Source organism: Equus asinus, chromosome 5, assembly GCF_041296235.1.
Source record: "Equus asinus isolate D_3611 breed Donkey chromosome 5, EquAss-T2T_v2, whole genome shotgun sequence".
Taxonomy (NCBI): Eukaryota; Metazoa; Chordata; class Mammalia; order Perissodactyla; family Equidae; genus Equus; species Equus asinus.
In genome coordinates, this window is record NC_091794.1 from 104,913,045 (window position 1) to 104,940,958 (window position 27,914).

Sequence of the window (27,914 nt, forward strand, 5' to 3'; positions counted from 1 at the left end):
GTGGTTTGGATGGCCTTTAATAGAAACTCCCTTGTTTCTGACTGTCCGTCCCTCTCTCCGGAGGCATCCGGAACAGGATGACGCAGTGCAGTGTGTGGACATATCACTCCCCTCCCGCCAGCAAGGGTCAAGTAGAGGATGGAGCTGTGGCATCGATGCCTTTCCTGTCTCCCAGGAGGCTTTCCGAGTCACCGTCTCCAGGCGACAATGTTTTGCTCTCATGACAGGAGCCATGGAGGAAGGGGCTTCAGCAGGCCCAGGATCAGGGAGGGGACTTGAGTCTCATCCAGGTCTCTGTGTCTACCCTGAAGCTTGAAGCAGAAGTTCCCGGGTGGCAGCCCCACCTGGGAGCTCTGGGGCATGGCTTCTGGCCCCTAGAGTCTCTCTGGGCAGCTGGGTAAGCCCGGTTCTGCTCAGGTCTGGCCCCATGGAAGAGGCAGAGGAAGAGGGACCGGGCTTTTCAGGAGAACAGGTGGGAGAGGATGAGCTGTTACAAGGCAGTGAGCGTGGACCCCATCTCCCGGGGTGGGGAGCAGAACACCAGGAAAGCCCCAGCCAAGGAGGTGTGCTCTGCCTCTGGCCTGCGGCCCAGTCTCTCCGATGGTGGCTCCGAAAGCAATGGGAGGTCAAGAACCCGGAGGCTGGACCAGGTTCCCTGGGACCCCAAGGCCCCAGAGGCTGCTGGGCAGTGGTTGTTGGCAACGAGGAAAAGGTCCGAAGTGGCCAGGCTTGGCCGATTAGGGATCGACGAAGGAGACCGCGATGTAGCGGGTGCCCTTGGTGGTGGGGAGTCCCTCGTGGTAGTGCGTGAGTCGTCCGGGGTGCATGAGGGTCCAGCCCTTCCGTGGGGCTCGGATGGAGCAGTTGTAACGCAGGAACCGACAGCCCCCGCCCTGGGAGACAGGAAGTGTCAGTTTCCCAACAGGAAGCATCAGTTTCCCCAAGAGGAAGCTGGGCCCTTCCCCTAGTACCCCCATTCTCCCATCTGAGCCACCACAGCCAAGCAGCCCTTGTGCCTTGTGGAGTGACAGCTATAAGCTGCCTAGGGAAGACACTCAGCAAAGACCCAGGGGTCAAGAGTGCTGGCCTTGGAGTCAGGCAGCCCTGGGCAATGTCAGCTACACCTTTTACCAACTTTGTTTCCCTTTCTGGAAAATGGGCACCGGATTGTGAGAATTAAATGAGATGATACAAGTAAGAGCTATGGGCTTCTCAACCTTAGCACTCTGGATATTCTGGGCCAGAAAGTTCTTTTATTTTATTTTATTTTATTTTATTTTACTTTATTTCTTGAGGAAGATTAGCCCTGAGCTAACATCTGCTGCCAATCCTCCTCTTTTTGCTGAGGAAGACTGGCCCTGAGCTAACATCCGTGCCCATCTTCCTCTACTTTATATGTGGGACGCCTATCACAGCATGGCTTGACAAGTGGTGCCATGTCCGCACCCGGGATCCAAACCGGAGAACCCCAGGCTGCCAAAGCAGAACATGCGAACTTAACCACTGCACCACCAGACCGGCCCCTCTTTTTTTACATTGTGGTAAAATCCACGTAACATAAACTTTACCATCATAACCATTTTTAAGCGCACAGTTCATTGGGATAAGTACATTCAGACTGCCGTACAGCCATCACCACCACGGGCCAGATAATTCTTTCTTATGGGGGGCTGTCCCGGCACCCCTGGCCTCTACGCACTAGATGCCAGTAATACCCCCATAGTTGTGACAACCGAAAACTCTTTAGATATTACTAACGTCCCTGGGGAGTCGAAACTGTTTCCTATGAGAACTCCCAGCACGCTGTAAACTCTCAAACAATGACAGCTGTTTTTATGGGTGTCCTTCACAGAGCCTGGCCCAGGACCGAGGCCCACAAACCTCAGAAAATAGTAGTTTAAGAAGTGAATGAATGAACGAATGGCTGGCTCCCTAAAGGATCACGCCTAGAGGCCTCACTTGGGGCACTGAGGCCCCCAGAACTGCTCCCTCCCTGCTCTCCTGACTTTCTGGTTTCCCCAGCTCTCCCCTCCAGCCACAAGCCTTGGCCCACCCTGGACTCACCTCGTCCGCCCCGCCATTCCCAAAGCAGCCCTCTTACTTCCAAGAATGATGAGAACCCTAAACTCCTGCTTACTAACAGCCATCATTCCTCGAGCACTTACGGTGGGTCCCTGTAAGCCAGTACCTGGATGATCTCATTTAATTCTCACAAGGTTACAGAGGGAACTCTAAGTTTTCCCATCTAAGAGGAGGAAACCGAGAGGCTAAGAAACGTGCCTGAGGCCAGAGGGCTGGTAAGGGCAGAGGCAGGACCTAGGCCCGCGCCTCCTGGGCCTGTGCTCTCTGTCATGTCCAAAGGCCCCTGCCTCCTGCCAACTTGTTCTCTGAACCACCCCTTCCAGGAAGCCTTCCCCACTGTCAGCACCCTTTCTCTCTGGCACTCTGGCATGGACGTACCCTGGGCCCCTCTGCCTCCACCACCCCGTTGGCTGCTCACCAGGCAGCCCTCCCACCTGCCCGCCCCCGGCGCACCTCGTAATCCACCCCGACACGGTTCAGGGCGATGTTGACAGTGAAGGTGGAGGCATCGTGGTGGGGCATCAGCGAGGGCTGCTCGTCAGGCTTGTAGCGGACAACAAAGGCCAGGTCGAACTGGGCCTGCGTCACGGAGGAGGACAGCAGAACGGGCATTAGAGAGGGGCCGCCCAAGGCCAGGAAGGCAGGGCGGACAGAGGGCCTCATCCAGTCGGCTGCAGTGTCGGCTCCCTGAGGGCAGGCTTGTTTACTCTGTGTTCTCCGGTGCCTGGAACACTGCCTGGCACAGGGAAGGCTCTCGATCAAAACGTGGGAGGGAGGGAAGGACAGAAGGGGGAGAAGGAAGAGAAGGAAAGGGAAAGAAGGGGAGGAAGCAGAGGAAAGGAGAAGAGAGAGGCAAGAGCTGGGGAGGAACGAATCTAGTCCTCACAACCCTTTTTGGCAACCATCTAGGCTGCTGGTTCCTTGAAGGCAGGGCCCAGGCACACTCAAGGCAGGTGTTTGAGGAAACCATGTGAACGAGGAAGGACTGAGTGAGAGAAGGAGTGTGAAAGCCAACAAGGCAGTCAACAGATGTGTGAGTGATGCAGCCAATGGGAAACTGAGGGCAGGAGCGGGCACGCTGGCCAGCTGGCTGGGGGCTCGCTTGGTGAGCTGGCATCCGCGTCACTGAGGACATGGAGGGAAGAGTCAAAGGGGTGATGTCAGAGGCCAGGGCAGAGTGGCCTCCGCCTGCCCCAGACTCTTCCTTCAGAGGCCCCACCCCCAGGGGAGACTTCACTCCTGCCCGGAGACCAAAAATATTCAGGCCTCGGCCCCAGCAGGGAATGCCTCTCTCTCCTTTCCCCGTTTCCTCTCCGCAGTCTCTCCACCCCCTGCCCTCACCCTGCCTGCACCGCGGGCGTGCCCACCCTGGTGTAGTAGCCTGGATACAGCTTCTCCGTCATGGGGGCGATGTACTCCACCAGGAACTTGTGCCACTCCCGCTCAAAGCTGATCTGGTTCATGTGGATGTCGATGGTCGGCACATTTTCGTAGCCACCCTGGATGCGGTTGTCCTGGAAGTGACCAAGGAGAGTGCAGTAAGCAGAATGCTAACATGGCCCCCTGCCCTGGTTCCCACTGCCTGGGGTTCAGACCCTGTCCCATCCCCTCCCCTTGCCGTGTGAATGTGACGGGATGAGGTGAGGTTACAGGGCAAAGGTGAAGGGTTTTGCAGATAGCATTAAGGTAACTAGTCAGTTGAGTCTGGCTGAGTCAAAAGGAGGATTATCCTGGGGGAGCCCTTCAAATGAGGGTCCTGAAGAGAGAGACTCAGTCTCCTGCTGGCCCAGAAGAGGCAAGTGGCCTTGACTTCTACAGATGCAAGGAGATGAATTCTGCCACACGAGCTTAGAACAGGACCCCGAGCGTCAAGGAGACCCCAACCTGGCTGGCACCTCGATTGCAGCCATGAGAGACCCTGAGCACAGGACCCAGATAAACCACATCCGGACTCCCGACCCCCAGAAACCCAGAGATACTAAATGGGTGTTGTTTTAAACCGTTGTTTTGTGGTAATTTGTTACACAGCACAGAAAACCAATGCGGAGGGCCCCAGGTCAGCTGAGGCACTGGAGTCCAGGGCTGGCCCGCTCACTGGAGCACAAGGCCTAACAGACCCCCGAACGCAGGGGCTACGCCAGTCACCGGGTTCTGGAGAAAGCACGTGGATCAGGCAGGGAACCAGAACCACAGGTTAGTCCAGCTGCCAGCTCAAAGGTCAGCTGGTCTCTGAGGCACACAGGCCCAGGGGCTCATGTGCCTTTAAAAATGGTTCCCGAACTTTCCAAGATGAGTGCAGACACGGGATTCCTCCTTCAGAGAATGCACAGCCTCTCACGTCCACCGTAACACCCACTTCTGCCATCTGGTGAACTTGGCACTGACGTCACTCCCTAATTCTCCCTCAGCCCACACTTGCTCACTCCTCCCCCATTCCACGCCCCATCTGGGGAAGGAAGCTCTATCATTCTAGTAACAAACCAGGAATTGGGAGCCTAGCAAGTTAAAATTAAGGCAGCTCAAAGTCACCCAGCAGAGGCCGGCCCAGTGGCACAGCAGTTAAGTGCGCACATTCTGCTTCAGCAGCCCAGGGTTTACCGGTTCAGATCCCGGGTACGGACATGGCACCACTTGGCAAGCCATGCTGTTGTAGGCATCCCACATATAAAGTAGAGGAAGATGGGCATGAATGTTAGCTCAGGGCCAGTCTTCCTCAGCAAAAAAAAATAAATAAGAGGAGGATTGACAGTAGATGTTAGCTTAGGGATAATCTTCCTCAAAAAAAAAAAGTCACCCGGCAGGAATGGCAGTTGGAGACCAACACTCCATCCCATCTCTCAATCCCTCCACCTCTAAGTACCTGCAGGCAACCCTGCCAGCACCCCATCTAAAGAGTCCCAGAGAAGCTGGCCAGCTTGCCAGGAAAAGAGCCCAGAGGGCGGGCACGAGCAGCCCCGGCCCCGGCGTCTGGCCCACCTTATTGTCTCCCAGAGACCACTGGCCATAGTGCTCCATCTCCTCCACCAGCTCGTCACAGGCCGTCTCCGTGAAGATGGGGAACCAGTAGACATCCGGGCAAGGCTGGGGAGGATGGGGACTCAGCCACAGGGGTCCGCAGGGCCACCACCACCTCCTCCCTCTGCCCCCACGGCCCTGTGCACAACCCGCCGCAGACAAGGCCCCTCATGTGGTCCATTCCTTGCCCCACACCCCGGTGTGTGAGCCCTCCAAGCGTCCCCACGAGTGTCCCCATGGAGCAGGGGCTCAGTGAGCTGCTGAAGGGAGAAGGAAGCAGAGCCCAGAGCTGCCCTTCTCAGCCGAGGTCACAGAGCTCCCAGTGCCAGGGTCAGGAGAGGGACATGCGTGTCAAGGGAGGAGAGGTCCCAGGCTCCAGGGGAGCAGAGGAGCACCCGCTTCTCCGCCTGGCCCACGGCCCACAGCCAAGACCACATTTGGGGATGTTTGCCTTCTTCCTGCCTGGGCCAGGGAAGAAGCCTGGGACCCGGCAGACTCCAGCTGGAGAGCACCAGCAGGAGGAGGGGCCATCCCTCGGCCCATTCTCTCACCCCAAGCGCTGCCGGAGCACAGAAAGGCACCTCCCCTCTCCCACAGGTCAGCAGGTTTCCTTCCTCCACCCTCCACACCTGCAGCAGGTGCAGGAGGCAAATCCAGTAGCTTTGGTCCCAGAGGGCACCCAGCCCTTACCATCTCCACCAGCTTCCCCGCCAGGGCCCTGGTGTAGTTCTCATGGATGTACTTCTCCTTCCAGTCCTGTAGGGAGGGGGAACCGGGCTGGGGTCCTCAGGCCTGGCCTGGGCCAGCTGGGGCTCACCCCTTGCTCAACTCCGTGGATGCTCCAAGACGGGCTCCTCCCCCCAGGCCCTGTGCAACATGAGTGAACGTGTGCGTGCCCGGGGGAGCCTGCATGCACCCACGCCCACTGGGCGCATGTGAATTGTTTGGGTGCACAAGTGTGCCCGCAGGAGCTGGTACTTGCACAAGTCAGTGCATGTGCGCACGTGTGCGCATGTGTGTACCGGTCTGCGTGCACTTATGCGCATGTGCCCGCTCAGCCACAAGCTTGCAATGTCTAGGAATGCTGTCACAATTTTCTCCTCCTCTGAGCATCGCAGCACCCTCAGAGGCGAGTCAGGCTGGGATAGTATACCCATTTCACAGCTAAGATAACTGAGGCCCCAAAGCTTGAGAGGCTCAACTAAGTCACAGCTGACGGGCCACAGACCTAGGCCTCTGACTCCTGGTCCCTGCTCCACTAGATGGGGCTGCCTCTCACGACGCCCTCCTCTCTCGACCCAAATCCTGCCCATAAGCCCCCTGGGACAGAGGGAGGCAGGTGGCCCACAGGGTCCCAGCCACTGTCAGACCCTGAGAGGTAGGCACCTCAAGCCGCAGGATCGCTGGGGTCCCTGCCCGCCCCCCAGGGCCTCACCTCGGGGTTGCTAAACACCTCCCAGAGGTCGTTGTGGAGGTGGGTGGTCTGGTAGCTGTCCAGGGAGAGCAGGTGGCCGAAGGTGTGCCGGTTGGTCAGGAACATGAACACATCCTGGGGAGAGCAGGCATATGCAAGAGACCCTCCCCTTCCCTCCCTTCCCCTCCCCTCCCCGGGAAGGGGCAATGCCTGCAGCCCCCTCTGCCCACCAGGTTCAAGTCCACACGATCTGGGAACCAAGTGCAGGTCACCCCACCTCCCCAGTGCCCACCCAGGCCTGACACTGGAGTCGCAATCAGGGAAGGCTTCCTGGAGGACTGAACAGGACTGAAAGAATGAATGTGTAAAAGAAAAGGATGCTGTTCTAATCCTGAGGTTTTGGGCATAGGGAAAAACACCATCCTGCTGTCACATTTAAAAAATAGCCACAAAAAAACCTGGGTGGAGCCCTGGGAGAGGGCAAGGGTATCCCTTGGACACGTTACTTGGAGTATGTTTAGGTGGGAAGTTTAGTTTTCTTTAGGCTCTGTCAGAAATGTAAATAAAATAGGGTCCGGCCCCGTGGCTGAGTGGTTAAATCCGCACGCTCCACGTTGGCAGCCCAGGGTTCGCTGGTTCGGATCCTGGCATGGACCTAGCACCACTCATCAAGCCATGCTGTGGGGGTGTCTCATACAGACAAACTAGAACGACCTACAACTAGGATATGCAATATGTACTGGGGCTTTGAGGAGAAAAAAAACTTTTTCTAATAAAAATAAATAAATAAATAAAATACACGGTAAAAAACTAGGTCTGCTACGATGATCCCCACAGACCACAGGGACCAGCTCTCATGCCCCAAGTGTGCCCACGGGGCCCTGGCAGCCTTTGAGCAGCCCCGTGGGAATCTCAGAAGCGCCAGGGCCTGAGGCTCCCCATCAATGGGGCCTCCTCTGACCGCCCCGCCCAGGCTGACCTGCTGCCGGATATTGGCACAGAAGGCCATGTCGGCGTCCAGCTTGCTGTGGTGGAACAGATCTGTCTGCTGCAGCTCAGCCCGCAGGGCACTGCCCTTGATCAGGTAAATGTTCGAGATGTAGGGCACGTTCCAGACGCCACTGAGGGATAGAAAAGAAGATGGAGGGGGCCACAGGCAGTGGCAAGGGGTCACAAACTGGGGGTCAGGGGCCAGGGGAAGGGAAAGCCACAGGCTGGGAGGGCACAAGAGTGCAGCTCTGATTCCCCTACCCTGGCCACATGGGCTCAGGATACTTGTCAGGAAGTCCTTCTGGGTGTCTGACTACAGTCTTCCTTGATCAAGGTTCAGAAGGAATTTGAGGGCAACAAGGGCAGGGATCCTGGGGAGGGTGGTGCTGCAAGGCCAGGAGGACAAACGAAAGTGCCCCCCATGCTGTGGGTACTCACACACGCCGCCTCTGCACAATGTCCACGTAGTCCTCGGAGCGGGCGTAGTAGCCATCTGCACTCATTGCCCCCCAGAAGTTCGACCACAGCCTCCCGTGGCGAGTCATCAACGGGGCGATGACGTTCCTGAGGAAGGGAGCCCTCAGTGGGAGTCCTTCTGCCCCCTGGGCGCGTGGGGCAGATCTAACTAGCAACTGGGAAGGGGAGGGGGAGGCCTTTCCACCTGCAGGCACCTCCCTAGGGCAGGGCCTGGACGGGGGTCTGGCCTATCTAGCACCTACCCCCTCCCACAGGGCAGCCAGGAACAGAGGGGTGGGAGGGGGCGGTTTGGGGGCTGGTAGCAGTGGGGTGGGGAACATTTGAGACCAAGACACCGTTGCAAGGCTGGGGCAAGCCCAGGGTAACAGGTGAGGAAGAGGAGGAGGAGGATGAGGAGATGGGGGGAGGGAAGGAGGCAGGGGAGGGGCTGCAATCCATGCCCAGGCTGATCATGCGCAGCGCTGGGCTGGGAGCCCTGGCTCTGAGGGTCTCTCTGCCACCTGCAGCAGCCCACCCCCAGCCTCACTTGTTCTGCTCGATCAGCAGTCGCAGGGTCTTGGGCTCGGTCAGGGCCACGTCGGCATCCACACTGAAGTAGTAGGTGCAGCCACGGTCCTGCCGGCACAGGTCCCTGCAGGGTGGGGGACGCTGGGTGAGTGGGATCCCGGAGCCACCCTGTGGCTGCACTCTCACCGCTGCCCACATCTGCGACCACCATGCACCAGCCGAGGGTCTTCAGAGAGCTGGTCAGCCCGGGTGCAGCTTGGGACCAGCAGCCTCGAAGGTCCCTCCCGTCTCTGAGACCCAAACCCTGGGCCACCAAGCTCTTGAGACGAAAGCCCAGAGCTTGGCAACTGGTGTCAAGAGCCCTGAAAACCCTGGTCCTGGGGAGCCCGGCCCCCACTGCCCAGGGCTCGGGTAACCGGTTCTGCCTTTCTGGAGGGCAGCTTGGTAACTTGTACCAAAAGCTTGAAAACGTCTGTTCTTTCTGTTTATCTGGTCCAGGGCTCAGCAAACCACAGTCCACGGCCCAAATCCACCGCACTGCCTGGTTTCATACTACTCTTGAGCTAAGAACGGTTTTACATTTTTAAATATTTGGGGAAAAAAATCAAAATTTATTATGCGAAAATCATAAGAAATTCAAACTTCAGTGTCCATAAATAAAATGCTGTTGGAGGCCAGCCACGCTCATTCGTGCTACAACAGCAGAGTTGAGCAGCTGCAGCAAGGCCCACAAAACCGATTTACACCGATTTACTATCTAGACCTTTAGAGGAAGTTTGCCAACCTCCGATCTGGACTGTCCAATGCTTCCACAGTCAACACAAGTTATTCATCTGTTTGATTTAGCAAAAAAGGAAAAAAATCAGGGGCTGGCCCCGTGGCCGAGTGGTTAAGTTCACACGCTCTGCTTTGGCGGCCCAGGGTTTTGCCAGTTCAATCCTAGGTGTGAACGTGGCACCGCTCACCAAGCCACGATGAGGTGGCATCCCACAGGCCACAACTAGAAGGACCCACAACTAAAATATACACAACTATGTACCGGGGGACTTTGGGGAGAAAAAGGAAAAATAAAATCTTTAAAAAAGAGAAAAAAAGAGAAAAAGGGAAAAAAAATCAGAGAGTGTTCCTCAAATTCTCAGCAGTTATCTACTTCTGGCTCTCCAGTCCTTCCCCCTTCTCTGATTTCCTTCCTGAACCCAAACGACGCTGCTCAGCCCCACCCAGGAGCCCCTAGGTTGGCGGGACAGAGACTGTTTCCCCTTTTGATAGATGGTAACGCTGAGGCCCAGAGAGGAGCAGGAACTTGCTGGAGACGACACAGCCTTCTGAACTCTTGTCTCCCAGCCTGGCGCTGCTCCGCCCACCTCCGTCAGCAGAGAACCACGGTGCCCTGGCCCCCAACTCACGCGCCCATGTTCCTGGCATCGGCATTTGCCACCCGCACCTCGGGGCCCACCAGTTTCACAGACTTGTACTCGCCGCCATGCTCTGCCAGGAACTGCTCCACCTGAGCCTTGTGGTGCTGCTCCTGCGGGGGTGAGGGGACGGGAGGATGAGGACGAGGACAGAAGATCCAAGCCAGGGACCACAGCATGTTCTGCCCTGCAGGCTGCTCTCCTGCATTCCTGGCACATCCCTGGCCATCTGCTTTCCCATCTCCAGAACTTTACCCCTGCCAGATCTTCTGCTTGGAGTGCCCTTCTCTGCCCATCCTTTGACCACCCTCCCCTGATGAGGCCAGGCCCACAGGCCTCTTAAGAGCCTCTGTCACCAGGAGAGCATCCCCCATCAGCAGGTCCCACATCCAGAGTCATTGATCCTGATGGTCTGGGATGTAGCCCAGGGATCTGCTCTGTCACAAAACACTCCAGGTGATCCTTGGACTGTGCTTTGACAAACAGTCCATACCCAGGGCCCCTTGCCTGGGGAAGCAGAAAGAGCAGGGTCTTTAGAACCAAACCCACGGTTTAGAGCAAAGGCCGGCCTTGCTATGATTAGCTGTGTGACCTTGGTCAAGTCACTTCACCTGTCTCGGCTTTAGTCTCCTCCCTGGTAAAACGGGACGGTGATCATGCCTCCCACACAGGGTCCCCGTAAGGAGTCAACAAGTCAGACGGAGCACACAGTAGGTCCTCAGACATGGCCTGTGACACTTCTCTTTCTACAGATAATTCATAAGCATGCTGTTTGATATCTCCAGGGAAGTTGGAGGCCCCCGGGAGAGCCTACATCCTTTTCCTGTTTCCATGTGGCACATTGCACAGTTGAGTGAATGTCTGTGACACAGACAGAGAGCTGAGCCGAGTGTGGGCCGTGGGTGCGTGGGGGTGGGGTGCAGACTGCAGGGCTGAGAGGTCTCAGAAAGGGACGAGCCGAGATGGGGCAGCTGAGAAGACGTTCCGGAAGCCCAGGAGCCTTGAGCACAGGCAGCATTCGGAGAGTGCCTCTGGCATCCCAGCTGGGGAAACCAGGACGAGCAAAAGCTGAGAGGTGGGACTTTGTGGGGCTGGGAGGGAGAGGCAGGAAAGGGAGGGAGCCAGGAATGCAGATTCCAGGCCTGCTCCCCACGGAGCGGCGGGCCCAGGCCCTCCTCGATTCCCCAGAAGGTCCTCAAGGAATGAAACCAATCTGACTATCACCAGATCAAATTAGGAAGGATTGATTGGGCCAGGGAGGGAAACAATAACGACAATGGCTAAGAGCACCTCCCACGTGTCTCCTATGCACCAGGCACTCCTCTGTGCATTTCACACGTCAACTCGTTTAACCCCTGCAGCAATTCTGTGTGGTTGGTACTGTTGGATCCCTATTCAATTGATGAGAAAACTGAAGCACAGAGAGGCTGAGTAACATGCCCAAGATCACCCAGCTAATATAAGCAGTAGCATAGGAATTCAAACCCAGCCAGAGTCAACAGGAATTTGGGGACACAGCCCACTGCCCACTTCCATTTGGCCCAGACAGCCCTGGTTCAGCCAGTTCCTCAGGATCTCAGGTCACCTCACGAGGCTGGACCCTTGACCCAAGCCACACAGCAACCCCAACAAGTGCCTGCCACTCACATGGTTATGAATAAAAAGCCGCAGCTGTTTCCGGGGGTAGTGGAGGCGCAGAAGCCGCTGGAAGAACAGGGACAGGAACGGCGTGGGCTGCTCGATGAACACGCTGACCAAGACCACAGGCACAGCTTCATCCTGCAGGGGGAGGGGCGGCACAGGAGTCAGGCCCTGGCAGCCCCTGCTGGGCCCCGAGGATGGCCCGAGGGATCAAGAGCCAGAGGCAGAGGCGTGTGGACTAGCAAGAAAGGGGCCTGGCCCGGGGAGCGCCAAGCAGGATGTGCAGGTAGACAGAGGCAGGGACCGGCAGGGGAGCAGCAGGAGGACGTCCCTGTTGGGGATGGGGAGCAGCATGAGCCCAAACTTGGAGTGACAGATGGCATGCTGTCCAGAGAGCTTGGCTGGCATGGGGTTTGGAGTGGGCCATGAATGAGGAGTAAGGCTCATGGGATGGGGAGGGGGCTGTAGGGAAGCCTGAAGGCCCAGGCAGAAGAAACCGGAACTTGGGCACCTGGGGGAAGTTGGAGCCATGTGGAGTCTGAGAAGGCTTCCAGGAGGAGGCGCCTGGGTGAGGAGGAGGAAGGAACCCCAAACAGGGAGGTGACCCCTTTATCTCCCACCGAAGACAACACAGTCTCTTCCAGAATCGCCCACCCTCCCCCACTCCAGGGGACGGAGCCCCCCCGTGTCCGGCAGCCTTACCCCAATGCCCTTGAGGCTGCGCAGGCCCTCGTCACACACTGTGCAGCCCGTCTCGAAGGTCCAGAAGCGAGGGATATAGTTGCCCAGGTAGTTCAGCTGCAGCTGTCGGAGATGAGGGGTCTGAGAGGAGCTGGGCCAGGCCCACCCACCCACGACCACGGAGTCACATCTCTCTGGGCCCTAGTGGCCCACATCCCAGCCCTCTGCCACCCTAAGGGGGTGGGAATGTGATGGTATTTTGGGTGCGTCTTGGAGAGCAGGTTCGTCTCCCTGGAGATGACCGAAGCTGCTCTGAGGGAGGGCAGAGGGAGGACCGACCCGGTGCTCCAGCACTTCTTCATCCCCGGATCTCCTGGGAGCTGGTAAAATGCAGATTCCGGGGCCCCACCCCCTCCGAGAGTCCAACTGAGCAGCAGCTCTTAGATGGGGCCAGGAAAAGTGCATTTTGAACAAGCCCTGCTTCCTCCCCGGTCCACGTGATTCTGACACGGGTGGTTGAGCACCACACTCAGAGACGTGCTGTGAGCCGGGGGCCAGTTCCCCAGGGCCGGCCTGCACCGCAGCCCCTTCCGTAGCTCCAGGAGCGTGGGGACCAGCCTGTCCTGCTCCCGACTGACTATGCCTCAGGCCCTGTGCAAATGCTCAATAAATATTTGTTGAATGAACAAATGCATCTGCCCTAGGGTGATGAAGTATGGATGCTTTCGGGCAGCTCAGCCCAGGCCTGGATGGGGACAGTGGCCCTCTATGTGTCTTGTGGTCCAGCATGGATGGACAGGGCATCACCGACCACCACAGTAAGGAAAGAAGACGCCACACTGAACTCAGACATGAGCTCAGGAGCAGCAAGCTCACAGTGGGGCCCAGGTGGTTGGCCCTGACCCCAGGAGAAGCTGTGGGGTCACAGTGAGAGCAGAATCGGGGCCCTGGTGTCCCTCCCTCTCTCCCTGCTGGCTGGGGGCCCTCCCTACCTTGGTGGGCCCGTTGCCATGAATCAGGACGGGGAGGGTGTCGTAGGCCAGGTTCCGCGCCCTCACATGGCCCATTTCAAACTTGAGCACGACCTCATCTGGGGGTCAGAAAGCACAGATCTGTCCAGCATCAGGCCCAGGCGCCAAACTCTGGGGCTGATGGGCTGGGCTCGAATCCTAGCTCTCCCGCAGTGAGCAGGGGGTGGCCCCGGGCTAGTCACTCCACCTCTCCGAGCCTCAGTTCCTCCTCTGTAAAATGGGGGTAAGAATGGGAGGATTCCATGTCCAGCAGGCACCCAGCACCACGCCTGGCACACGTGAGCATGGAATCCACGGCAACCCCTATTCTTTATTGTGACGACTTCTTAGAGACTTCTTAGAGCCGGAAGCAGGGGAGGGGAGAAAGTGAAGACCTGAAACACCCCAGCTCCAGACACAGCTCAGGAAGCCCCGCAGCCAGGCGCTGGGAGGGGCCTGCTCTGACAGGCGTGCAGACCAGCAGGGAGAACAGCCAGCCAGCCGGAGGGCCTGGGCGGGGCAGGGAGAGATCCTGTCCTGGCGAGAGAGCCCTGCAGCGCGTCCTACCGCCCGTGCTCCGACCTGGTTAGTCTGCACACAAGACAACGGGTGGGAAGCTGCCTTGTCCGACAGTTATAAAATGCACAGGGGCCTTTTCTTCTCAGAGGCCTGAGAAGATGCTGAGGAGGGGGGCCTTTGTGGTGGGTGGTCTTACGAGGGGAGCCCCTCTGTGCAAGCTCCTGGCCTACCCAAGGGGTGATCTGGATCCAGCTTCTTAACCTCGGTTCACGAACTCCCAGAAACCACAGGCAGAAGGCTGCGAGGTTTCTGCACCTTCCTGGGAGAGGGGCCGCAGCTTTTATCAGATTCTCAAAGGGGTTCATTCACCCCATAAAATCACCACGCAATGATCTGATCCAACTTCTCTTTGCTTAAGATGGGAAAACTGAGGCTCGAGGGGGGTGTGTGACTTGCCTGAGGTCACCCACCAAGATAGCGGGAATGTCATCAGCAGCCACAGACTTGGGGCCAGCCCAAGGGCGTTTGTGGTTTCAAAACCAAGCAGCGTCTCGCTTCTCAAGTCGTCCATCAGCTCCCTGCCAGCTCAGTCCCCACCCCCAGCCCAGGAAGCCTGCACCCGGCAGGTGGGACGGGCAGGGCAAGGAGGAGAAGCAAGCTCACCTTAAGGACCAGGGATGCAGAGCAGGAGTCGGGTACCTGCTGTGTGCATCCCCCAGCTCCGCCAGGCTGAGCGACTGCCTCCCTGCCCCTAGCTCTGTGGACCGACCTCGTGGGCCTCCTTTCGCCACTCCCAGAGAGACACAGCTCTGCCCCAGGACATCCCAAAGGTCCCAGGGGACTAGGCGATGGGGTGGGGGACCTCCCAGCACCATGGCCAGAGAGGAACCAGCCCGCTCTCCTCCTTGGCTCAGGCCCTGCCAGGAATCCCCTCGTCTCCTCCTCACCTCACCCTCTCAGGATCCCCTCCCCATGGGGCTGCTCACCTAAGGCTCCAACCAGGTTCTGGAAGATACGGCAGCGGTGGTCCAGGGTGATGTTGATCCGCTCCTGCAGGAAAGAGGGCGACAGGCTGCAGCATGGACATGGCTCCATCACAGCCAGTGTGGCCAGCCTGCCTCCCACCTCTGCCAGTTCCCCTCCCCACACGTGCTGGCCCTGTCACATCAGGGCAGCTGGCAGCCCTGGGGAGGCCAGCCAGTGGTCAAGCCCCTGGGATCTACTAGTCTCATGGCTCCATTCAGAGAGAACCAGGGACTCTCAGAACTGGAAGGAATTTAAGGAAACGGCTGGTTCCACAATAACAAGGACCATGGTAATAACAAACACCCGTCTAGCACTTTCTGTGAATCAATCACTATTTTAAATATTTTATATATATAAATTAAATTAATCTGCACAACATCCCTATGAAAAAGTACTACTGTTATCGCATTTTACAGATTAAAAAACAAGGCACAGAGAGGTTGGGTAACTTGCCCAAGGTCACACAGCTAGTAATTGGCTAAACTGGCATTTGAACCCAGGTAGCCTGGCCCTGAAGTTCCTGTTCACAGCACAATGCTGTCTCTTCAAGATTCGACTGTGTCTCTTGGAACCCTAGGCCAGGCTGAGGAAGGGCAAGTGGCACTCTAGGCTTGGCCCTTATTCCATAGAGACGAGCTCCACTTTTATGTTTTAGAACCTGGGCTTCTGCAAGTGATGTCGCTGGAGGCAAAGGGGAAGGAGGAAGGAATGAATTAACAAAAACATCAAGTTCATAGTTTCCACTGCACGAGTCCAACCACTTCATTTCATCATTTCGTGGATGATAAAAACCAAGGCCCAGAGAGGAGAAGTGATTTACCCTAGGTCACACAGCACAGCATGGATGGGGGTGGGGGGGTAAGTAGGGCAGAATCCAGGAATCCTGGCCTCCAAGGACTCCCCAGATTTCCTGCCTGCCCAGAGGACACTGGCTGGGTCTGGGGCCACACTGGCCTGGTTCTGCCACCTCCACTCCCCTCGATGATCCCTGTTTCAAGATGGGCTCCAAAGCCTGTCAGGCTCTCCTCAGCCCCCCAGGACAGGGGGAAGGGGCAACTCAGCCTGTCGGTTCCTTTCATCACCATCACCACCATCTGACACGAGGTTATAAATCCCTGTCTCCCCTACTTGGGGGTCCCTGAGGGCAGAGACCCCAACTGTCTGGTTCTCTGCCACATCCCCGCCCTGCACGTGACGGTGTCTTCAACACAGCAGGCTCTCAACAAATATCCACGGAATAAATGAGTGAATTGATGGATGGATAAACACGGGTGTCAGGCCCAACCCGGGGGTTCAGGCCTCAGGGCGGCGGCTCCCAGTGCAGCCTGGCCCGTGGGACCAGCATTCCAGCCCCGCCTGCCGCCTCTTACCCTCTTCTCTGGGTCCAAGAAGATCTTGGTATAAAACAGCTGGTCACTGTCGCTGTCCTGGCCCTCCCACTCGGCCACCAGTTTGCTGAGGTTGGGGGCATAACCGATGAAGCCTGGGGGTTGGCAGGGGACAGGAAGAGACAGACACTCAGCTTTGAGCCTCTAAGCCAGGGCTCTCTTCCCAGCCTCCCCTCTCACCCACCTCCCACTCCTTCACCAACAAGCCCTGCCTCCTCTCAGAAGTCCTCCTGGATTGAGGGGAGGTGATGTCCACAGGCCGGAAACGGCCCGGCAGTTAATGCCACTTGGTGATGAGTTCCCACTGAGCCCAGAGAGAAAGATCGATGGTGTCCACCGAACAGCACCAGCTCAGGTGCTGGGTACCACAAGGCGGTAAATGAATGATTAGACCAGGAGCCCCTGCAGAGCAGAGCTGGGGGGGCACAGGCTTGGAGCTCCTTTTCTGCAGTCATCTGGGAAACTTGGCCCAGAGAAGGGCAGAAGCTAGGTCAAGGTCACACAGTGCATGGGGGCTTCCAGGGAACAGCCCACACAGCTCCCTGGCTGGAACGCAGACTTCCGGCCATCTGGATGAGCTGACTCTCCTGGCCAAAGTGGAAAAGTGGCTGCCAGGGGTGGATCCCCCTTCCAGGGCTGGACGGACAAATCCAGAATAGAATATGGATTTTATTCCCCGTGCAACGGGGAGCCATTGAGAGATGTGAGTGGATTCCCATCTGGCTGCTGGCGGAGAACGGACTGGAAGGGGGTGAGGGTAGAGGCTGGCAGAGCAGTTCCGAGACCACTGCAGGCGGCCAGGAGCCTGGTGCGGCGGTGGCAGTGGGTGTGGACGTGAGATCTCTCAGGTGGAGTGGTGTGACTCACCAGCAGTCTGAGGTGGGGGAGGGCAAGGGAGGAACCAGGGTGACTCCAGTCCTGCCCCGGGGGACAGTGGCTGTTCATGACATGAGGAAGACTGCAGGGGAGCAGGCTTAGGGGTAAAGAGTCAGGGGTTCTACTCAGGATGGCCGGGTTGGGGACCTGTGAGACATGCGCATGGGGTGCCAACCAAGGGGGATCCTCACAACGGCAGCGGAGGGACCCGCTGGAGCCCACCATACACTCCGCCCCGCTCCTCACCTCCAGAGCCCAGGAACCTCTTGCCATCCGACACCACCGGGTACTTGGCCTCCAGCCTGCGGTCGGGGTAGATGAGCTCCTCGGCCGAGAAGACCACCTGGCTCCTGGCCTGCCGGAACTTCTTCAGGAGCTCTCGGGGCCCCGAGGCAAACACCACGTCGTAGCTGTGGCCAGAGCCAAGCCAGGAGAAGACAGGGCAGGGCGGAGGGGAGCCGGGGGCGGGGGGGGGGGGGGGGGGAGAGCGAGGTGGACAGAAGATGGAGCAGGATGGAGGGGAGCCGGGGGAAGATGGGGCAGGGGGAGGGGAGCCGGAGGACAGCAGAGCAGGGCAGAGGGGGTCAGGGGGAAGATGGGGCAGCATGGAGGGGGCAGGGGGACAGCCAGGCAGAGAGAAGATGGGGCAGGGCGGGGGAAGATGGGGCAGGCGGAGGAGGGCAGGGGCAAGATGGGGCGGGGGGAGGGGAGCAGAGCACAGGCAGGACGGGATTCGGATCAAGGCTCTCATAAACCCCCCTCCCCCCAGCATCTGGGGACTGGATCTGCCCCACTGTTTCTGGCCCTGCCCGCCATGTTCCCACCCCCACCACGGGCAGAGAGAGGTCCCCATAACCCGTGCCCTTCTCCCGCTAAAGCATGGCTTGCCACCCCTGGGCAGGTCCTCCGCCCATCTTTCCAGCAAGAGTGGGAATGGGCTGCACCAGAGGGTCTTTCCTGGCATCCAGAGACCCCTAACACTGGGCAACCTTAGCTAGAGTGACCACCCCTTATCCCTGATGTCCTGGGAGGGCCTCATTCTAGAATATTCTTCTATCTTCCCACTGAGGGCCCCGCCCAGAAAGCCGCCAGGCACCCACCTGTCTGTGAAGAGAATGACCAGGTTCTCTTTGTCTGCATGCTTCTCCAGAGCTTTCTTCAGCAGCCGAACCTTCAGCCCGCCGCCCGCCGACGTCTCCTTGTCCCCGTCCCAGTCCTCCCCCAGGCCCAGCGCCTGCAGAGAAAGCACCCTTAATGTGGGCTTCTGCGAAAGAATTAGCTGACCAGGCAAATCCCCCCACCAGGCAGTGGGCATCTCTGCTTCTGTCTGTCTAGCATCTCCTCCCCTCCCCCGTGGGGAAACCATTCCACCACCGGGCTTAGAGATGGAAAGGCAAGCCCTTACCATGCTGCTGAACCTCTAGATCCAGCTATGCCTGAAGCCACCCTCTACTTCAACCTTCATTCATGTGAGCTAATACACTTTCCTCCTGGCTTAATGTCACTAGTCCATAAGCTGTCTAGCCAATGCCATGGTCTGTCTTGTCCATCACTCTATCCCCAGTGCCTGCCACGGTGCCTGACACGAGGGGGCACTCAGCACACTCAGCTGAATGGAGGAACGTCTCCCTGCTGGGCCCAGCCCCATGGACTGCATGCAGAGGACAACAAGCCTGTGCCACCAACTGGGCATTAGCCCATGTCTTTAGAGCAGCGTTTAGACAGGCAAGATCTCCATCCCAAAATCCCCTGGGGGGACGTGTGGAAATGCAGATTCCCCAGCCCTGCCCTCTAATCCAGCCACACCCCCCAGGGGAGTGGCAGGCACACTAACGTGAGGACCACCACATGCCTCCCCAGCCTCACTTTCCCACACTCTCCATCGCCAGCACCTCCTGGACTCTGCTTATGTTCTTTCCCGTCATGCTTTTCCTAACCCATCTTCATCCTTCAGGCTCCAGAAGCTTTCCCTGTGGCCCCAAGTCAGTCTGGGAAGGGCGGACACCCAGCTCCTGAACTCTCCCACCGCCCGTCAGCTGTGTCTGCCCCCGCCCCCCGGGGGGGCCTCACCTGGATCTTGTAGTTGAAGAACTGGGCTGAGCGCTTGAAGCGTCGGAACCCCTCGGACTCCTTCGTGGCCACCGTGAGGACTAAGAGGTTGTCTGGGGACAGAGACAGCGTGGTGAATGGGAATGGAGGATGAGGAGGGGTGTCCCGGTGACCCATCAAGTCCCGGCAGGATGTGTCTTTGCATCAACCCGTTATAGACAAAGGCCCAGGGCCCAGAGCGGGATGGCTGCACCTAAGATCACTCAGCTAATGACAGAGCTGGGACACAAGCCGGGTCTCCCCATCCTCCTCCAGGGCTCCATCCAGCTGGCAACTGACGGACACAACAGGAAGCATCCAGAGCAGAGGTGTCTGCACCTTGCGTTGTAGGACTGGGTCTCCCTGGATCTAGGGGGCTCGCACAGGGTGGTGGGAAGGGTTCACTCTGAGTGCTGAACACCAGGAGGACCTCTCTGGTCAATGTCGGACAGTAGCCCAGAGACCACCACCACTTTCCACACCCGCACTCAGGGCAGACATTGCTCATCAATCCCAGCAGACTTTCTTGCTGAGCCTCACTCGGCCTTGGATTCTCCCAACAGCGTGAGAACCATTGAGAGCCAGCGAGGAGCAGAAAACGACTTGAAATTCCAGCCTTTGCCCACCTTTTTGACAAGGGACTGCTTTTGGGCTTGGTAGCATGGCTTCACCTCTGCAACAGAACCTGCTGGAAACAACTCCCCAGACGGCATCTCTGGGAGCCGTGGGGAAGCCCCTCCCAGGCCGCACTTTGAGGCTATGCTTCTTGAGAAGTGAAGGCTCTGTAGCTGGCACGCCTGGTCGGGATCCTAGCTCTGCTCCTTACCAGCTGTGTGATCTCAGGGAAGTCCCTGACCTTTCTGAGCTTCAGTCTCCCCTTCATAAAACAGGGATAAGAACAGTCACTCCTTACCAAGGCTGCTGGACTAATTAAAGGAGATCCCTGCTGGGATGCTGGCACACGCTAAGAGCTTTTACTGGTGCTGATTAGTGAGAGGCAAACACCTTGCTCTTGGCATTCAAGGCCCTCACTCATCAGCCCGCCAACATACTCATTCCCTCCACTGAGCAGGCCCTTCTCTAGGCAGGAGTCCCACCTTGCTGGGCTCCCCTCTCCTGCCAGGGCTCCCGCCCTCTGCCCTTTCACTAACCTTCCTCCAGGTCCCAGGGCCAGTGACAGGGACACCTCCTCTCTGCCGCCACCTCTATGAAGCCTTCTCAGATTTCTCGTGACCTCTCTCCTGCCCTCAGAGGCAGGGCCCCACTTTGCAGCTCTGCATCACTGTTTTACTGGTTGAGCTTTACTTCCCTGGGATCCAGGATTGAACACTATTTAGGGCGAACAGACCCAGCCTGGGGCCAGGCCAGCACAGGCAGGTAAGGCCCTCCCACACCCCCACCGAGGATGTCAGGAGAAGCCTGGGCTAAAAGAACAAAGGGGTCGGTCCGGCCTGGCAGAGCCAACTGAGCAGAGGGGCGGGCTGCTGGCCTCAGAGCAGGGGGCTGGCACCAGGCAGCCGAGCAGAGATTGGCAGGAATCCCCTGGGGGTGGGCCGGGGACCTGGGGCAGAGGAGGGTGGATTCACCAGGCAGGTGTGGACAGGGGAGGCCTCACCACTGGACCCTGGGGAGCGGAAAGAGGGGCGCTGCTCACACTTGGGGAAGGGCTCCCCCAACTCCTGCCAGCATGGTTACGTCTCCCTCTCCGAGAGGAGAGCCAGAGCTGCCTGCTCTGAGGCCCTCTTGTCACAGACAGGGGCTGCCGGGGACAGGAAGAGTGTCACATTTCACGATGGAAAATGCCAGCGTGTGTGTCTGTGTAGGATTCTGGATTCTGGATTGGATGGGGCTCCTGAAGTGAGGCAGCGGGAAGCGGGCAGGGGAATGGCGGGGGGAGTGTCTCGAGGCTCCTTTCTCGAGCTACTGCTTCTGAACAACAGTAAACGGTGGCTCACCTTTGTTGAACACCATCAGCATGCCAGGCTCTGTTCTCAGCAATTGACACACACTAACCCCCCACTTTACAGTTAGGAACCAAGGCTCAGACGGGGTGAGTAACTTGCCCAAGGGAGCTAGGAAGCGGCAGCGCCAGGATCGGACACAGATGCCGAGACCCGGAGTCCCATCTCTTAACCTCTGCACGCACTGCCCAGACTGGGCCAGCGGCCAGGCCGTCTGTCTCCATCCGTCTAGCTGAGGGGGGCGGAGGACTCTCCCCACACCCCACCTTGCTCCCGCCCAGCCTGTCTCTTCTCTGTTGTTCCGGTTGCTGCCACGTGCCCCACTGCAGCCTTATCCAATCCTGGGTTCCTTGGCCCACACAGCACCGCTCCCTGGCCGAGGACCTCAGGAGATCACCCAGTCCACGGGGCCCCAAACCAGCCTGCACATCAGCATCATAAGGGAGGCCATAAAATCCAGACTCCGGGCCCCGGGACAGGGGTCTGAGATGGGCCCAGGGGTCTGGATCTTTACTTCCCAGGTGATTCTGACGTCAGCCGCATTTGGAAACCTCTAATCCAACCATGCCCTGGTCCTGACTCTGGGCCCCAAAGCAGGGGCCTGGGAGTGGTTCACAGCAAGGGAACTCAAGGCAGGCCCCTCTTGCAAGGGACCCTGGCATCATCTCTGAACACCCCCACGAAAGAGCCTCAATGAACCCAGCCTGCACCCCATTCCTTTGTCCTCCCTGCAAAACTTGCTCCTTCCCCCAGAGAGGCCCCAGTCCACCTCCTCCAGGAAGCCCTCCTTAATCTCATCCCTTATCCGGGCAGTCCTCGGCAGTCCTCATGCAGTCTCGGTGTGCCCGGCAGGCAATGTACAGTACAAAGCGGCTCCTCTCCCCTTGCCAGGCCCCCAGCTTTACTTCCTTGGTCTCCCTTCCCCTCACCGTGGCTGGGACTGAGTGTGACTCGGGCCTGGTGCACACTGCCTGGCCTCGGGAGCACCGTGGGAAGGTGATCCAGAAGCGCTGCCACCGGCTGAGCCCTCACTAGATGCCATGCGCTGCGCGAGGCATGTTACATTCCTACCGCATTTAACTATCCACACCCCACGTTGCAGGTGACATCTCCATCCCCCCTTCTACGGGTGAGGAAACTGAGGCACAGAGAGGCGAACTAACCTGCCTAAGGTCACAGAACCTCGAAGCGAGAAGGGAACGAGCTGGAATTCCCCAGGCCCATGCTCCTACCCTCACGGTCCCCTGTCCGACACCCTGGAACGCTGGGACTCCCGGCCGCCTCCTCTCAGGCCTCCCAACGTGGGCACTCAGCTCCAGTCACGCGGTGAGGACTGGCCCCAGCCCACCAGGCCGGGCCAGAGCTCTGGGCAAGCCACAGGTGACAACGTGGAGGAAGTGGTTTCTGAGCACCAGGGCCCTGCTCCCTGCTTTGTCCCATCCAGCCGGGCCCCCTCGGGCTGGGGGCAGGGCTCTCGGCCCTCCTGACCCGCTGCCCAAAGTCCAGCAGTGGTTTCCCCAGATGGACAACCTGTGATCCAGGGTCAACAGAGATAACGAGAGACAACAGAGGGGAGCGGCACAGACAGATTGCTGGGCACTCGCAGTCTGAGCCTCTCTGTGCCTCTGTTTCCCCATCTGTAAAATGGGAGCAGTAACAACAATAACATTACCTCCCTCAAGACACTCTCGTGAGGATTAAATGAGCTAATGTCCGTCACGTGCCTAACACAGTACCTGGCCAAGCGGCCAAACGGGTTCTTGTCATAGGGAGCCTCCCCGAAGAGAGGGGGCTGTGGAGGCAGGTGCTGCCCTGGGGGTCGGGGATGGAGAGGAGCTGCCTTCCTGAGCAAGAATGATGCGAAGAGGCTGAGCTAGGGGGCTTGCAGGGAGTGCGGACACCCCCCCGGGGTCCTAAGAGAAGGCTGAGAACTCAAGCCTGGGTCGGCTGTGCTCTGGCTGATGTCCCCTCTGCCCCAAGCAGAGCCAGCCCGGGCAAGGGGGTGAATGGTCAGTGTGCGGCCTCGGCTCTCAAGGCATCGTCATGACACATGTCATGACACACCCAGTCTGCTCTCTGGGGATGTGGGAATGAATGGAGCTCCTCCCCCATCCTCCAGGCCCACCTGGGGCTGGAACAGATGCCAGAAACGGAGTTCAGTAGAATGGCAGGTGTGGATCCCAGTGCCCAGGAGGCAGCCTTGCCACCCCAGGGTATGGCCTCATTTCTGCCGCTTTAGGGTCTCCTCAGAGCCCCCTCCCAATACACACACATCCAGCTGGGCTTCCCTGACTCCTGGGACACTTTCATTTCCTGGAACCGCCCCCCCCCCCCCCCCCGCCAAGCCCAGCTGACATCCCTGGAGCCTCGGATCTCAGCACCGTCAGCTCTGGCTGGTCCCTCCCCACCCATGGCCATCCCATGGGCTGCAGGGAAAGGCGTGAGCCCGGGGAGAGTGCAGGGATCAGCTAGAAGCCTCTGCAGGAGGGAGAAAGGACCAGGGCCCCTGGACTCGCCTGCCCCCTCAGCTCTATGGAAACGTGCTTATTTGGATGTTGTTCTGTTGAAGCCTTTTCCATCCCCCACACCGGTCTGGGGGCTCCCCCAGGACACGCCAATGCCTCCCTCCTCAGGCACAGGGCTCTCTGGGAGCAGAGGGTTGTGTCTCCCCCACCAGACTGGGCGTCCACTGAGGTGAGGAGCTCCATGTCCCCCCCTCAGATTGGGAGCTCCCTGAAAGTGAAAACTCCATCTTTCTCCCCATGTGCCAAATCACAGGTGTTGAGGTGCGGAGGTGGATAAGCTGCTGAGAGTATCTCCACCTTCCAGACTTCCCAAGACCCCATAGCAAATCCCCTGCCCCACTTCAGGCCCCGCTGTGCCCCTATCCCTGCGCCTGCCCCAGTGGAATGTTCCTCAGCAGCTGCCCCATCCCAGCCACCTGGTGCTGGACTGGGCATCTGGCCCAGCTGGGGGAAGGGAGGAGCTGACACCAGTCAGTGGGCAGCTTGCGCAAGGCCTGCTGGAAAAACTACTATCCCACTCTGTCCTCCTAGCCAGCAGGCTGAGGGTCCCACCTCAGCGGGGTCTGGGAGTTGAGCAGGCTCCCCCAGGCAGCATCTCCAGGCAATAGCTCCCCCATCCAGAAGTGGGGATCAGTAGGAAGGAACAGAGGGTCTGACTCCCAGTCAATGATGCTACCTCCAACCACCTGTGGCAACCTGAGACCAGGTGTTCAACCTTTCGGGGCCTCAGTCTTCCCATCTGCAAAATGGAGCTAGTGATTGCTCATTCATCAAAAGGTCTGAAAGGAGCAAGAGCAGCACAGGGCCTCAACTTGCGGGGAGCCTGCCATTAGCCCCACGCCTGGGACCCGCTGTTTCCTGTGCCCCAGTCAACGATCTACTGTCTACTGGGTGCTTCACCCGGATTATCTCAGCAACATCTTGAATCCTGAACCCTCCGTAGGGGCTGCCTTGTGTCTGCTTGGCCCCCTCCCATTACGTGCTGGGAGTCAGGGCACCTGAAACCTTGTCATCAGCTTGGTCCCTCCCTGACTCACCTCTGTGGGCTTCGTCATGGGCAGCTGGAGTTTCTCTCATGGGATGGTCTGGGGTGGAGGCAGCCCACATCAGCAGAAGCAGGGGAAAGAGAGGCCCAGGGAAAAAGGCTATTACAGGGATCCCGGCTCCTGGCCAGGGAGTGGACCTAGCCCACAGGCCCTTTGCACACACCACCAGCCCAGCCCAGAGCTCAGCACCTCCCTCACTGGATTTTTTGACCTGTCTTACTGCCCTGCTGAGATACTCCAGGGAAGCTGGCAGCACTGGGCCAGGAAATGCCTTTATGAGCCAGGCAACACGCTGAAGCCTCGCCAACAGGCCTCATCCCTCGGATCCTTGTAAGACCTCTAGGAGTGGGGGTTCGTGCCCCATTTGGTGGGCTGGAACACCAAGCCTCATGAAGATTAAGCACCACCAGCGTTACCAGTGGGAGGTGTGCGGCCTTGGGCACAACCCAGCACACAGGAGGTACTCAGAAATGGGGGTTCCCATCCCTTCTCCAGGCCCGAGGGTCTGCTATACTGCCACCCTGCCCCCTTGGGCCCCCAGGTTCTCCCAGAGGGTGGGCCGAGGGAAGAGGGTGCCATGGGAGGTGTGGCCAGCTCAGCTCTGCTTTGCTAGGATTGCCACAGTCTATGTCCTCCATGGGACTCTCAGGTGCTCGGCGAGCAGCCCTGGAGGTGGCCCAGGGAGGGCTGGGGAGGACAGAAGCACCCATCAGGGTAGCGGGGCACACTTTGAAATCCAATCTGCCTCGAAGATGTAGCAGGAGCACCAGACCCGGAGTCCAGCAGACCTCGGACCAACCCCTCCATGGCTGGACAACCCTGGGCAGTGACTGAACCTGTCTGGGCCTCAGTTTCCTCGTGTGCAACCTGGAAAGAGTAAGACCCACCTGGCAGGGGCAGAGCGGACCACAGAGGACACAGGTGAAAGTGCAGAGGGTTCTGCAATGGGAGCCACCCCTTCCACCTCCACCCCTGACCCCGCACAGCAGCGGGTCACCCCACGGTTGTGAGGCCTAGTGGCTCTGAGCTGGGTTCTGGAAGCAGACACACCTGGTGTCGATCCTGGTTCCAAGGCCCACAAACTGTGTGACTTGGGCAAACGAATCAACTCTGGAGCCTTAGCTTGCCCAGCCGAAAAATGGGTTTAATAGAAGAACGCACTTCCCAGGGTTGCGGTCATGCTTCGCTGATGCCTGGCCCCTCCTAAGCGCTTCACAAGCGGTAGCCATTGCCGTTATTATTATGAGTGCTCTTATTATTTGACCCTCTTGGTGCTGAACAGGACTTGGGCTGCCCCTCCCCTCCCAGCTGCGCGAATGTGGGAACCGCAACCCCAAGAGGGGAAGTCATCTGTCCAAGTCACCAGCGACTCGGCGTCAAGCAGCCGGAACCCAGACTTCCTCGGAAGCCCAGGCCTCCAGTACAGACCGGTCCTTAGGGAGGCAGCCCCTGGACCAGCCCTCCCGCCCCGATCCCCTCCCGTCCCCGTGCCCGCTCCCGCTCCCGCCCCCGGCCCCGGCCCCAGGCCCTCACCCTCCGGCTTGGCGTCGCCCTTCGCTTCGGCCAGGAGCAGCCAGCCCAGCGGGGCCAGGAGCAGCAGAGGCCGCATGGCCGAGGTCTGGGGACGTCCGGGCAGCCAGCGGCGCTGGCAGGCTGGAAACTTCGCGACGCGGCCGGCAGTCCCGCTGCCACGCACTGAGCCCGCCCCGGGGGCGGCGTCGCCCCGCCCCTCTCGACCCTCCCGGCCGCGCTCCCGGGGGGAAGGGTTTTCCGGCAGACTGGCCCGGACCGAGGCCTCTCCGAGCGGGGCGGCTCCCTCCGCCTGGCCCTGCGGCTCCCGGGTCCTCCCGCCGCCCGCCCTCCTCGCGGCTTCCCGAGGGGGCTTCCCCGCCACCAGGCAGAGCGGGCCGAGGGGGCGAGGCAACGCTTTCTGTACGCCAGGCTCCGCGCGAGGCCTGGGGGTGTCAATCACCGTGAGCCTCAGCTTCGTCGCTTGAAAAGTGGGGGTTGTAAGAGCATCTGGTCACCGGGTCTTGCTCGGGTTAATGACATTGTTACCTGTAGCCCACTTAGAACAGCCCTTAGGATTTCATTAGTTCTTCCCCAAACCCGTAGGCGGGAGGTCTGAGCCCGGATTGGGCAGCGGCGGGCAGTAGCGTATTCGGAGGCACCCACACTCCTGCCCACACCCTCCTGGCTGCTGGAAATGCAGAGAGCGCCTCACCATCTCCCAAAAAGGGAATCACTTCATCCGCCTGGATGTCCCTGGGAGGCCAGCGGAACCTCGGAGCCAAGGACCGTCTTGCACCTGAGGTCACAGTTGTTGAATGAATGAAACTGTTAAGGGCCTCTTCACAGCCTTGGGTCTTCTCAAAGCCCAACATCTCGAGGGTCTCTAGAACAGGGGTTCGGGAGCAGACGTCAGCCAGGGGCATCCATCTATGGGAAAACCCTTCCCTTCTTTGGGAGAGACCCTCAGAGTGAGGGAGCCTCTTTCTAGAGGAGGAATGAGCCTAGGTGCGACCTGGGTGGTCAGGGGTCCTCCCACAGAGGCAAAGGGCAGAGGGAAGAGGAATGTCACCACGTGGATGAACCACATAGAGCAGGTCATGCATAGGTTCTGGGGAAAGAGAAACCCTAAGACTGCTTGGCAAGGGAAATATACCACCGATGCAATGTTAACTGGAAAAAACAGTATATACAGTGTGACCCACTCAGTAAAAATATGTTCTTTTTTTGTTGTTTTTTTTTCCTCAGGAAGATCAGCCATGAGCTAACATCTGCTGCCAATCCTCCTCCTCTTTTTGCTGAGGAAAAATGGCCCTGAGCTAACATCCATGCCCATCTTCCTCTACTTTATATGTGGGACGCCTGCCACAGCATGGCTTGCCAAGCAGTGCAATGTCCGCACCCAGCATCTGAACCGGAGAACCCCAGGCCACCGAAGCAGAACGCGTGCACTTAACCACCGCGCCACCAGGCCGGCCCCTAAAAATATATTCTTAAAGAGACAATGCTAAAAGAAAATGACAGCCAAATAGTTACAATGATCATTTCCAGGTTGTAGGACTATCGTATTATATACATATTTTTACATATATTATTGCCAGGTAGTTTTTATTTTCTAATTGCTATTTTTCATTGCTTTTAGGATTTTTTACAATGAATATATACTATTTGTACAAACCAAATAAAATCAGCACGTTATTTTTAGAAGATAGATTCAATCCCTGGGAACCTGGGAAACTGTCTC

At 58.4% G+C, this 27,914-nt stretch overlaps 1 protein-coding gene across 10 annotated transcripts; it reads right to left on the reverse strand.

The window, feature by feature from the left end:
- On the reverse strand, nt 1-26,328 carry PLOD1 (procollagen-lysine,2-oxoglutarate 5-dioxygenase 1). 10 transcript variants are annotated; one of them, XR_011503627.1, is made up of 20 exons: nt 26,195-26,327; nt 24,653-24,700; nt 19,112-19,203; nt 18,142-18,275; nt 17,288-17,451; nt 16,148-16,260; nt 14,738-14,801; nt 13,215-13,312; nt 12,244-12,345; nt 11,548-11,679; nt 9,892-10,013; nt 8,505-8,609; nt 7,940-8,065; nt 7,491-7,632; nt 6,533-6,646; nt 5,788-5,853; nt 5,059-5,163; nt 3,450-3,596; nt 2,536-2,818; nt 1-893 (listed from the first exon to the last, which is right to left on the reverse strand). XR_011503627.1 is itself a non-coding variant. In XM_014849781.3 (20 exons), exons 1-20 carry the CDS (start codon nt 26,268-26,270, stop codon nt 738-740), a joined length of 2,232 nt encoding a protein of 743 aa, XP_014705267.3. In that variant the 5' UTR covers nt 26,271-26,327; the 3' UTR covers nt 1-737. The 10 variants fall into 10 exon arrangements, 6 of the variants coding, with proteins under 6 accessions (XP_014705267.3, XP_070367167.1, XP_070367170.1 ...); XR_011503625.1 differs by having other exon boundaries at nt 2,536-2,661; nt 3,424-3,596; XM_014849781.3 differs by having other exon boundaries at nt 2,536-2,661.
- Nucleotides 26,329-27,914: the final 1,586 nt, after the last annotated feature.